Source organism: Gavialis gangeticus, unplaced genomic scaffold (genome assembly GCF_001723915.1).
Source record: "Gavialis gangeticus isolate Ggan-Ray unplaced genomic scaffold, GavGan_comp1, whole genome shotgun sequence".
NCBI classification, from domain to species: Eukaryota; Metazoa; Chordata; order Crocodylia; family Gavialidae; genus Gavialis; species Gavialis gangeticus.
In genome coordinates, this window is record NW_017729030.1 from 22700352 (window position 1) to 22712659 (window position 12308).

Sequence of the window (12308 nt, forward strand, 5' to 3'; positions counted from 1 at the left end):
TTATTTTACTTTATATTTTTAAAAGAAAGCATGTGGCACGGGTTTCTTAGTTGTTTAATATGATTTGTCTGATTTTGCACTGGGCCCTAATCTGGGCTTCTATTTTTATGGATACAATTTTGTAAGTGCAGATAAATGTACCTGAATTTCTGTGCCTACTGTTTATTACTTCAAAGATAAGCCTCAAGGTAGGCATGGTACATCCAGAGACAACAAAATGCATGGGCCACTATACACTATGGTCTGGTCCGTAGGGTCTTCCATGACCTAGATGGACTTGTCAGTACATAAGGTCTTGCTGTTAAGGAACACAGGTCCTGTTAGGGAACACAGGTCCTAGTTGGCTTGAAAACTAAAGAGCCAGAAAAAAGGTAGAGGTGAACCTACCTGCACCTGGTAGAACAGAGGATTGCATTAGCACTTACTAATAATTTTCAACACCACAAAAGACAATGTGCAAAAGCTGCTGCCAGCAGTCAGTGCAGGGAGAGGGAGCACTCTGTTTCTTTCTGGAGCATTAGTAAGAAGCAGTCTGTAGAATGCTGTCCCCTTCTTCATCCCCTTTCTATCAATTCATTTTGTTCATGACTTAAGTATCCCAATGGATTTAGCTTCTCCTTTCTTCACAGTGCATTAGACAGAATCTCTGCCTCTCTGCCCCTCTCCCCCCCATGCCAAGAGTCACACTCTAATTATCTAGGAAATCTATGGAAGGCTTTCCTCTGGCATCAATAGAAGTTAGATCAGGCCTTGTATGCCAAAAGAAAATAATGACACTTAGTTTCATATCAGTAAAACCCGATTCATGGCAGCAATTCTAATGGGTGTTTGGCTGGGGATAGTGGAAGAAAGGAGTGCTTCCTTTTAAAAATAAATAATATACCAGACTTCCATACTTACCATGCTGAGGGTGATACCCAGGCCCTGGGGGTTGTCCTGGAAGTTGCTGTAAATTGGCATTTGGCGGGCCAGATCCAGGGATCCCATCTTGCATGGCCAGTGGAGGCAATGAGGGCGGAGTACAAATTCCATTCAGATTATTTGCTGGTGTTGGAGGAATCTGAGCCCCTGGTGGTAAGGCCATTTGTGGTTGCGCTGATGGCAGTGGTGGACTTTGGAAAGATGCTGGAGGTCCAGAGGGCATGCGAGAGCTTGGAGAAGCACCAGGACCTGTGCAAAGGTATTACATTACACATCAATGATGGCTTACTAACAAGCTTAAGAGATTAAGCTTAAATCAAAACAGATTTTATATGCCCAAGTTTATACCTTGAGGCCTGATTTTTACAATAATGTTGAGTGCCCACAGGCTCCAAAACAAAATAAGCCCTTAAAGCTGTCTGGACTGGGATGCCCAAAAGCATTACCAACTTTTGAAAACTAAGATTGCCCTGATGTTATTTGCAAGCTTTCAGGCACAATCACCCTTCTTCAGGCATAATGTCTCCCTTCTGCCCCAGCACAAGCAGAAGGGAGATACTGGAATTTGGAAGACAGCCCTGAACTTGACACTCTGACTCTAGGAGGTTGTCTATAAAGTACATCCTCTAGATACTGTTGTCTATCCTCTAGATAGCATAGACATTTTAGCCTCCGATTACTTTGTCAGCACCATAAAATTCAAGTCTACACTACTTATTCTCAGTTTCAGGTTTTTTAAAGAAAGATATAGCTCAATTTCACCACAGAAAGCTAAGTTTTCCCTACTCCTATACTACTCAATTGTACAAGCCCATTATTCATCCATAATACATCAAAGAAGATTTAGGATCAATTCTAAAAAATATCTGCAAAAAAGGCCAAAAGTCCCATGATTACTGTATTCCAGTAACTTCAGTTTGAGTTTGGGTAGCTTTCCTTGTTAAATAAAATGTTTTTACCTCACTAGTCACCAGCATTACAAACTCCCTGGGATTGAAATCAACCTGAACTATTTTATTCTCAAATCACCATTAGTGGCAAAATGTATTGCAGACTAAATACCGTTCTTTATTATAATTGGGCAATCTTCTTCCATATGATCCTTATAACATCTGTATAACATCATAGTTTTTTCTGTGGTTGCACAGCTGTAACTGAGGGCACAATTTAGCCCTGAAAACGGTATTCTGATGAGAATATGCAAGCAAGTACAAAATTCAGCTTACTCCTCTCAGCTGCGTTCATTCTGCAGTGTTAATGAGAATAAAGACATAATACGCTCTAATATAAGCAGATATAACATTCAAAACACCCAGGGAGCACCTCTTTTTAGTGTTATTTTCAAGATGAAAACCTGTTTTTAGGAAGCAGTCTTAAAAAAAAATCTCAACATTCATCAGAAAAAATAAAAATTCCATACTAATCATACTTTTTAAGTTTAATATACAATACAATATTGGCCATATCCACAAGAGTGTGGACGGCTGGTTCCCCAGGGACAACTAGCAGTGAGACACCTTGTGCCACTACCAGTTATCCCTGGGGAATGTCTGTGCCATGCACCCTCTGGTGAGCAGCAGGTTACCTCAGGTGGGGTAGGGGAGGCTGGGGCCCAAACAGGGCTGGCCCCAGCAGCCTTACCTGGAGTCCTGTGGGTCTCCTGGGGCTGCAACAGCAGCAGCAATCCTGCCACTCAGAGCCTGGCTGGCATGTGGCGCTCCGCTTTTTTTGTGCAGGTTTTTTTTTTTTTACCCCTGCATACCCCTTGACCCCTGGTCAAAGCCCTCCCCACTCCCATTCTTCCCTTGCAGTGCAGAGAACAGCTGAACGTGCAGTACGTGGTGCCACATACTACCCGGCCACACCCATCTGGATGCAGCCCCTACGTGCATCCAACACAATAGATGTTTAGCAAACTGTACTTTCAAGAATCAAGCCTGTTCAGACTGGTCTAACTCTGCTTCCACTGCAGTCAGTGGGAGTTTTACCATTTTCTTCAGCACTTTGAAAACTTCCTCTCCTGAGTGGTATAAAATAATTTTATCTGTAAACAACTTCAGCAGTGGGCTGAGACTGAAGTTTAGGAATCTGAATAGTGCTCAAGGCAGAGGCTATTATTAGTAAAGTGAAACAAAAAGAAAACCAAAAATTGCTGACTCAACATGCTAACAGACAAAAATGGACAAGTACCATAGCTATTTATCTGCATGGTGCCAAGCTGATTAGCCAGTTGGGCTGTGGATGAAGGGGATGCAGTATTTGCATATGGTGGCTGTGACTGATGATTGTAGGGAGGATAGGAAGGTGGTACACTGCTGCCAGGTGAAGGACCTTGAAACCTGAGGAGAGAAATTACATTTATATTGCTTAAGAAACCATTTCAGACAACCATAATTCACATGCCATTTAAACCATCAATAAGAAGCCAAACTGCCAAAGGAATCTCCTCAGATTTTGATCAAAGATGGTATCTTCTATGTTAAAAGAAGACCCAGATCATTAAGAAAGAAAACTGGGGGCATGTGGAAATAGCAAATGTTCATTTGCTCACACAGTTACTCAGCTGAAGCAAAAAACTGTTAGGGCTTTACCTTTAAGCTTTTGCTCATGCAGTTTAGAAAACTCTTATGATCGCACCAGTCCAGAGTTCTCATGCCTTTTCCACTCTTGGGAGTGGAATCCATTCCCCACTCAGCTGGGAATGAATGAAAAATATTCCTTTCTGGTTAACAGAGGAATTCCTGTGGGAAGGGGGGAAATAACGAGGAGAGGCTGTCCAACCTTCCCTGCATGTAGTAGGAGGAGGAAGAGCCTATACGGGGAATGCAATAGGTGGTATTTTCCATGTGTGTCAGAGTTCAAAGAATCTGGAAGTGAGGAGGCTTCAAAGTTGGGCAGAGATAAAGCACAAGTGGATGGTACAGAAGAGGAGAAGAGAGGATACATCCAACCTGACCAACACCCCTTAATTCCCTTGGTTTTCTTTCTGAATAGCTGTCTTTTTGACTACTGCTTGCAGGAGATCTTCTATGGTGCTGTACCTATATTCTCTCTCTGAACATAAGGCAACTTTTCTTTTCCTATATGTAAATTGCTATTAATTTTCTTTACAATTTTGTTCTAGGCACTTCCTAACTTTGAATACCAGTTCTTTCTAACCTGAATGTAAGCAGTATACAGAGATAAAGACAGCATATGATGGCAAGGTAATGAACTGAAAGTCAAAGAATAAAAATCTGCAGTATTGCCACTGACTTATTAGGTGCCACTAAGACCCCTGCCACACATTATACTTACAATGTGATTAACCAGTTAATCACACTCTGAGCTGTAACCCAGCCACACATTAAAGTAATTAATGGTATCATAAAACAAGGAATAAGCCACAAAGTTATTCCACAAAAAATGTGAAGTAACTTTGTAGCTGGTTCCTATCACCACTAATTGAACATGTGGCCAGATGCACCCTCATGACTGGGAGCCCACTGCTGATGGGGTTCCCAGCTGCAGGGGTGCACCATCAGCTGTGGGCACTGGATTACCATGGTGTGCCTCCTCAGGTGGGAGCCCTGCTGGCTGATGGGACTCTCAACTACAGGAGCTTGCTACTTGCCAATGCAGGGGGAGTCTGGGATTGTGCTCCCAAGCTCCCCTTACATCAGCAATAAGGCATGATAGGATCTGATGTTTAATGCCACGATCACACACATGTGGCGTGGCAGGAAATGCAATGGTGTGGATCGTGCAGGAGATCCCACTGCACCTTTACCTGCATATCTGGCAGGCATCTAAGTCACTTCATCTTGCTTTTTTCCCATTACCATCCAACTACTTGTGTGTTTAGACTACAGACTCACTCTCAGTAGTGCAGTGGAACTTAATCACCACTGGAAACCTTATTTACAACACTGAACTGCTGTGTAGTTTCAGCCAAAGTAAATATCACAACATTATGTTGTTATTAGATGCAGTTTGATACACTTATGAAAGGGATTCTAGGACATGGTTACCAGAAAAAAAAAACCCACAGGAGAGTACTTCAGGACTGAAGGTCTCCTTTGTGCTTATGTCTTTTCCTCTACTGGTTTACTTCCTTCTTTGACTTGGTTTTCTGAGAAGCTTTAAGTCATGACAAGTGACTTAAGTGCAGGGGGACTTGCAGGATACAACGAACAGGCTGTTCTACCCACTTTGTAGGTATAGTGAGAAAAAGGACAAAAGCCAACTGTCTTCAGTCATCCAAGAAACATACAAGTTTCACAGCACTAATTGCCTCCTAGGCTGTGTCCACACCAGCGCAGATGTCTGTTTCCCTGAGGACTTGTCCCTGGGGAATGCCTGTGCCACGCCTTCTGGTGTGAGGCAGGTTACCTTGGGTGGGGTAGGGGAGGCTGGGCCCAGCAAAGCATTACCTGGGGTCCTCGGGGAGCTGCAGCTGCATCGCTCCTGAAGCTGGAAGCATGGTCGACAGCCAGAGCATCGCTCCAGCAGGGTAGGCTCCAGTTTCAGGTGGCATGCACTGCTGCCACATGCACCACCCCACTTTAAGGCATGGGGTTTTTTGAACCCAAGATCTCCCAGGGTCAAACCCGCCCCCCCGTGCTGCAAAGTAGCAGAGCAGGGAATGCCTGTGTGTGTGGTATGTGGCACCACAGACAGGTCTGTGGCAACCAGGACCATCCTTGGGGGGGCAGCAGCGGTGGCGCAAAACTACCCCTCCCCAATGCCAATACTGCTGCTGATGGCAGAGGCAGCTTCTTCACATCCAGGGCGGGGGCAGGGCCCCACATGGGCTGATCTGCCCCGGAGCCTGCACCCTGCTCAGGTCAGCTCTGGTGACACCACCCACATATCTGCGCTCACCTGGAGGTGACCCTAAAGTGCATATTGAATGATTTATTTTTATTATGATACAGCTATACTTGTTCTTCTAGATGTATTTTCATCTGACTGACAACCCTCAGTTCTACCTGATTCAAAGAATGGATTCACAATGTGGTCTCTTATACCTCAAAGGAATGCCCCAATTGCCAGGTAATTCAGTCAGTCAGTCTCCCTTGTTCTATCCTGTGGAAGCTCTTACACTTGAAGAAATAAAAGTATTAATTGTGTCAGAGAATATGAAACAGACTTAACAGGCTAGTGGTTAAAGCAGTCATCTAGTTGACATGACCAACAAAGATGCAAGTCCCTGCTCTGCATCTGACAGGAAAAGGACAATGAAATCCCCAGCCACTAAACTTTTAGCTAGTCAGGCAGGTTGGCGTGGGGTGCAGTGTGGTGTAACAGGGAGAGAGGTTTGTCTCCTTCTCCCTTACGTTTTGATCAGAAATCAATTCTGGACCTAAGAAAGCTTTCCAACAAGAAGGAAGGGAAAATACTGGTACTTTTTGCTGAAATATTTCTGCTTCAATGAGCAGGCATTTTCCAATAAAAATCACAGCCCAAACATTCCCAAATCAGCTCCACTTTCAAATCAGCTCCACTTATCATTAAAACCAGGGCTGGCCAACTGGTGACCTGGAGTCTGCATCTGAGGGGTTAACCTGCCTCTGAGCTCCCAGTCCAAGCACCACTCCTTTCACTGGTCCCCTGCTGCTGCTGCCACAGTCTCTGGGCTCCCTGCTTCTTGGCCAACCTACAGGGCTCAGGGAGCTTGAGACCAGGGGGCTCAGGAGACCTGGGGAACCTATGCATTGGACTGCAGTACGGCAGAAGGGCTACATGGTGTAAGGGCACTGGCATGGTGCAACAGCAGGCCCATGGCAGGGGCACATGGCATGGTGCACTTGGACAGCCGTGACCTAAACAGTTTCCAAACTGGCTGGATTAGAATAATTGGAAGATATGCATCCATTATGAAAAAGGCAAGTGAAAGAATTAAATAATTAACGTGGTCATATGTAAAGTCACCTGTGTTGCTGATGCCCTGGTGTACTGGGCCCATTCTGGAGATTGGTCTGATTATACAGGTGGATGCCAGGAGGTGGGGATCCAACAGGAGCAGAAGATCCAAAAGGCACAGTTGATTTCAACATACCTACAAAATAAATAGCACACAAATACATTATATCTATTACATTACCACAGTACCATTACGTATTACCACAAAACCCTACGTTAAATGGGAATTCGTTGAGCACTAGCATTAAGTTTTCCACAGTAGTAGCTAAGACTGGATGAATTCAGAGAGAGCAATAGGAAGTCACCCAAAACATTTAACAGTGTTGACCTGCTACTTGTGCCTTCTCATCCTCCCATCTTTTCCTACATCTGCCCTCAGCTTGCAGGGATCCCAGTTTGTATTTACTGGGCATGTCTACACGTGCCATTAATGTGCAGCAATACGTTACAGAGCATATTGCCCTGCAGTTTACTGCTACCAGGCACGTAGTGTACACATGCGTCCAGACCATAGCATATTAAGCCAGCAACCCTGGCTGGCAGGGGACCACAGGGGCTGGCCTATCAGCCTAGTGCTGCTCTGACCAGGCTCAATGTGCTGTGGAGGAGCTAGTCGGGGCACAAGGGTGCTTCAGTGCAGGGCTAACTGGCAGGCAGCCCCCACACCTTTGTGCCCCAGCCAGCCCAGCTGGCGTTTACACATGTACTGCTGAGCATGAAAAAACTCTGCAGCAGGGTAGTACTTTTATTTACAAGTTCTATCCTGCTGGGGAGTTTATTAGTTTTGTGCACCCCAATGGGAGCACATATGTCAAGGCTGAGATGTTTACTGTGCAGTTAGTCAACTGTGTAGTAAGTGTCTCGTGTAGATGCGACAACTACCTAGAACATTGATTAGGAACAAAGAGGTGGAAGAAAGGGGAATATGAAAAGGGGAGGAGGAAGCAAGAGCAAGATAGACAGTACAACGAGGAAAAGAAATGACAGGAAAAGATAGACAATACAGGGAGGAAAAGAAATGACAGTGGGAAGGAGTAGAGGAAAAATGAAGGGGGAAAGAAGCTAGAAAGGGAAAATGCATGAGTTCAGAAAGAGAGCTTTCAACCTAGTGTAGAGAAAACCCTTTGATTTTTTTTTAAACCAAAAGCATGATTTGTAATTTCAAGCCTTCCCATTAGGTGTTTTAATGAAAAGCATTCTTCTTTTAAGAAAATATTTTTTTTTTGCCCCTCAGAGTGCTGTATCTCAAAAGCGTTTGAAAACTTGCAACAGGCTCATTATGAAAATACCTCCTGAACTATTACTGGGATCCCCAAAATAGGGCTGATTCCTAAATACAGAGAAACCCGGAAAGCTGACTGATTTGTAGAAAGATACTACAACTTAAGTTAAAATGAACAATACAAATAGCTTTCAAATGTGTTTCTCAACTTATTTATCTTTGCCTTTAACTTAGCTTTTTTAATGTGAAAAATATATATATCTACCAAATCTAGTACTATCATTTCTGAATATTCTGACCAAAAACCTGCACACATTTCTAGCTTAAAGCCAGTAAATTAGGTTAACTCAGCCCTGATGTAAGATTTTATAGAAAGCCTGGTCTCCTAACAATAGGCCAAATTCGTTCCTTCCACTCATTTCATGGCAACTGAAAATGCACACAGATTATAAAAAGAAAAAAAATGCAAAAGAAAATGACCTTGTATTTAGTTTCTATGGATTTATTCCTGTCCAATATCTGAGAAAATGTAAAGACTAACAGAATTTTGTAATCTTGTAAACCTCTTTACCTGCAAAAGTATTTATTAATAATCTACTTGCTCTGATTTGTACAGTTCTGACACCTTTACTATCTCTTTACCTTTAGAAGATCCAGAATGATCTGAATACACTGGAGAAATGGTCTGCAATCAATCAAATGAGATTCAACATGAACGAATGCAAAGTCCGGTACTTGGGACAGAAAAACTGCATGTGCAAATAGAGACTGGAAAATGAGTGGCTAGGCTGAAGTACTGGAGAAAAGTATTGGTCTGCTGGGGATTACAGTAGAACAGCAATGCTCAACCTTTTGGCCCACAGGCCAGATGAGCACCACAGGACCCACCTACAGGCTGGACTGGGCCTGGGGCCTGGAAGCACCTCTCCCAGCTCTGCACACCAGGATTGAGCTCTAGGGACCCGGCACCACCCCCTCCTTCCAGGATTGGGTCCCAGAGGCCTGGCACCACACCTCTCCCAGCTCCCCAGACCATGGTTGAGCCCTGCAGGCCTGGCACCACCCCTGCCCAGCCCTACATGCTGGGTTGAAGGCTGAATCCACCACACAGGGCCCAGGGCTCCCCATAGGTCCAGAGCCTGTGGCAGTAGGGGAGCAATTGCCACTGCTCCCCAACCACTAAATTTCTAGACCTATGGGGAACCCCATGGACCAAGTGAGGCAGTGCTGTGGGCCAGATCTGGCCAAAGGGCACCACTGAAGCAGATCATAAGCTGAATGAGCCAAAAGTGTTCTCTTATTACAAAAAGACCAACAGCATACTGAGCTCTATTAAGAGGCGTGTCACTTGCAAATCAAGGGAAATTAATCTTCCACTCCATTTAGCACTGGTGAGACCTCACCTGTGTCCAATTTTGGGCCCCACTTCAAGAAGGATGTAGACAGCACAGGAAATTTGGAAAGAACGTACAGAAAAAGTCTAGCACTGAGCAGCAAAAATGATTAGGGGCCTGGGAAGCAAGTTGCAAGGAAAAACTGAAAGAGCTAGGGTTATTTAGTCAGGAGAAGAAAAAACTGGGAGAGGGGTAGATTTGATAGAAGTCTTCAAATACCTAAAGGGCAATTACAGAGAGGATGGAAATAGGCTTTTCCCTGTGGCCCTAGGGTACAGGACTAGGAGCAATGGTCTCAAGCTGCAAAAGGGTAAATTTAGGTTAGAAATTAGGAGGAACTCTGACTATGAGGGTGGTCAAGCATTGTGGAACAGGCTATCTAGAGAAATGGTATAATCTCCATCACTGAAAGTTTTCAAGAGCACATCAGAGCAGACATTCACTCTCCCAGAAGAAACTCTTCCAGGAGTGATTTAAACTTAGTTGTTCCCAGCTTAATTTTTCTCCCAGAGTAGCGATTTTTACTCTGAGAGAAAAAGTCTGAACATCCGTAACTCGTGGTTTCTGGAAGAGCAGTGAATATCGCAGGAGAAACTGAATGGCTGTAGGAGACCACACACACTTGGTTGGGATGGTTTAACCAGGCTGATCCTACCTTGAGCAGGCGGCTAGACCAGATAACTTTATACGGTCCCTTCCAGCCCTACTTTCCTATGATCTTAATATTCATTCAACTGATTTCTGTGGCATCATGTTCAGTTTTCTTCCCCCCTTTCTAAGTCTTACTGTTTTATTAGTCTATTGCCCCAATACTTTTGTCTATATTCTGTTGACATTGCTGATATTACCCTGATATGAATAAAGGCTCAGACTATTTACTTTTGTTTTTATAAATCTTTGGCCACTTCCTTGCAGCAGTCATCACATACATCTCTTCTAAAGAAATCTGAAACAGCAGGTCAGCAATCTCTTTTCAGTTTTCCATTTTTGATGTTTAAAATGTCAATATAGTAAAAATAGTCACCAAAGCAAATCATTGCTCTGCTTTATCTGAAGAACATCAGCTACAGTTTGTTCAGTAGGTATATTACCAGGGATCCTGGTTTTCTCTGACTTAAAAAAAAAAAATTCCCAATTTTTGGTTTAGAAAAAGTAATCTAAAATCCACATTTTTCAGTGATTAAAATGAAATATTACTAATACATATTAGTGGTGTTTCATTTTAGTCATGCAAAAATGTGGATTTTAGGTTACTTTTTTAAAAATCCCCAATTTTTAGTTTAAGTAGAAGTAAACCAGGATCCCTGTACATTACACTGGGATATAATGAGCATCCTGCTGCCATTCCTGTAAAAAGCCAGATAGGTTACCATTCCGATTGGAGGCAACTGACTTTTATTGGGCCAGAAAACTGGCTATATCTCCCACTCAACCAGCCCCAGTAGCCAAAAAGCCTAATTAGTAAGATACTAACTGTGTACGAATGTCTAGATCTTCCTTAAGATTTTTTGATCAAGTACTGGTTTCACTGCAGAGAACACAACCCTCCCCTCCAAGGTTTGTTCAGAAATACCTTACTCCATTTCCAGAAAAGATACTGAACTGTTTTCTGTGTCCTTTCCTGTTAGGGATCTCTCTTCAATGTGGCATCAAAGCACCGGTGCTGCTTACTGCAAAGCTAAATTCACATGCAATGGAAAAGTACCCAAAAAGCCTGATTTTCTACAGCCTTGCACATATTTTGTCACTTTTTACACCTGCATGCATTGGGGCAAACCAGTATCAAGTCTGAATAGAGCAGCCTGTATCAGTGCCAATGGCAACATGTGATGCGGAAACGTTATTCAGGCCCTGAATGCATGTAATACTTATCTTGTCTTACCTGACTGAGGTGCTGAGTATAAGGAATTAGGGCCACCATAATGCCCATAATGAGGTGAAGAAGTAGGAGGGCCAAGTCCTGTAGAAAAGCCTCCCATTCCTGGCTGAGATTGAGAATAAGGAGGTGTCGCAACATAACCTGGTTGACTCATATTGACAGTTTTCTCATTCCAAATAAAAGTCCTTATTAGGGGTCTGCAAAAGAAAGATATCAGCTTTTACTCCATTAGCACTTTACAAGATCTGTGTTTTTCTTACCAAATGGAAGGCAGGATGAACTCCTGAATGCAGCAAGAGAATTGGGAGCTGAGAAAACAGTGCTAGCCTGACATTTCAGTTTTGTCCCCTTTTAAATGGCAGGTTTAAGTAGAAGCAGAAGTCAATCCCTTTCTTTCATAATCATAAGACATTTAAAAAAATTGTTTCAGCCAAGCATGGGATTACTGGCCACCTCCCGTACGAAGAATGATTTTTCCCACTTTGAGAATATGAAATGCCTGAATCTACATCTACATTATCCATGCCCATTATTGCTCCAAGATCACCTGTACCTATTAAGCTAACTCTGCCATCAACCTACCAAGAAGTTCAGACTAACTTTACTTTTTTTCTGGAAAGAGCCTTCTAAAACTTCAATAGTAATTGCTAGGAAATTTCTTCTAATTTCTATTCTATATTTGTTTATAACCAGTTTGTATCCATTTGACCTTGTACTCACCTCATGGTTTTTCAACAGCTCTCCATCCTCCTTGAAGAGTAATATTCCTTTCTAATCTTGGTCTTTTTAAACTAAACAAGTGGAACAATTTTAACCTTCTCCCATGCATAAGTTCTCCAGCCCCTTGGCTATTATAGTAATCCTTTAATATACCTGTTGCAGTTCAAATTAATCTTTTCTGAATGTAGGAGGCCAGAAACATGCATAGTATTCTAAATGGGATCTTACTACAATTTTGTACAGTGGTACTAATACTTCCCCGTGTATT

At 43.1% G+C, this 12308-nt stretch overlaps 1 protein-coding gene across 2 annotated transcripts in view; it reads right to left on the reverse strand.

Annotated features, from left to right (window-relative positions):
* Nucleotides 1–11515, reverse strand: part of SEC24D (SEC24 homolog D, COPII coat complex component) — an 86990-nt gene extending 75475 nt beyond the window's left edge. For both annotated transcript variants that reach the window (XM_019522029.1, XM_019522028.1), the window contains exons 1-4: nt 11324–11515; nt 6835–6961; nt 3112–3260; nt 901–1170 (exon numbers count right to left, since the gene is read on the reverse strand). In XM_019522029.1, the coding sequence (XP_019377574.1) occupies nt 901–1170; nt 3112–3260; nt 6835–6961; nt 11324–11474 (697 nt within the window). In that variant the 5' untranslated portion in view covers nt 11475–11515. The remainder of the gene's footprint in view (nt 1–900; nt 1171–3111; nt 3261–6834; nt 6962–11323) is intronic.
* Nucleotides 11516–12308: the final 793 nt, after the last annotated feature.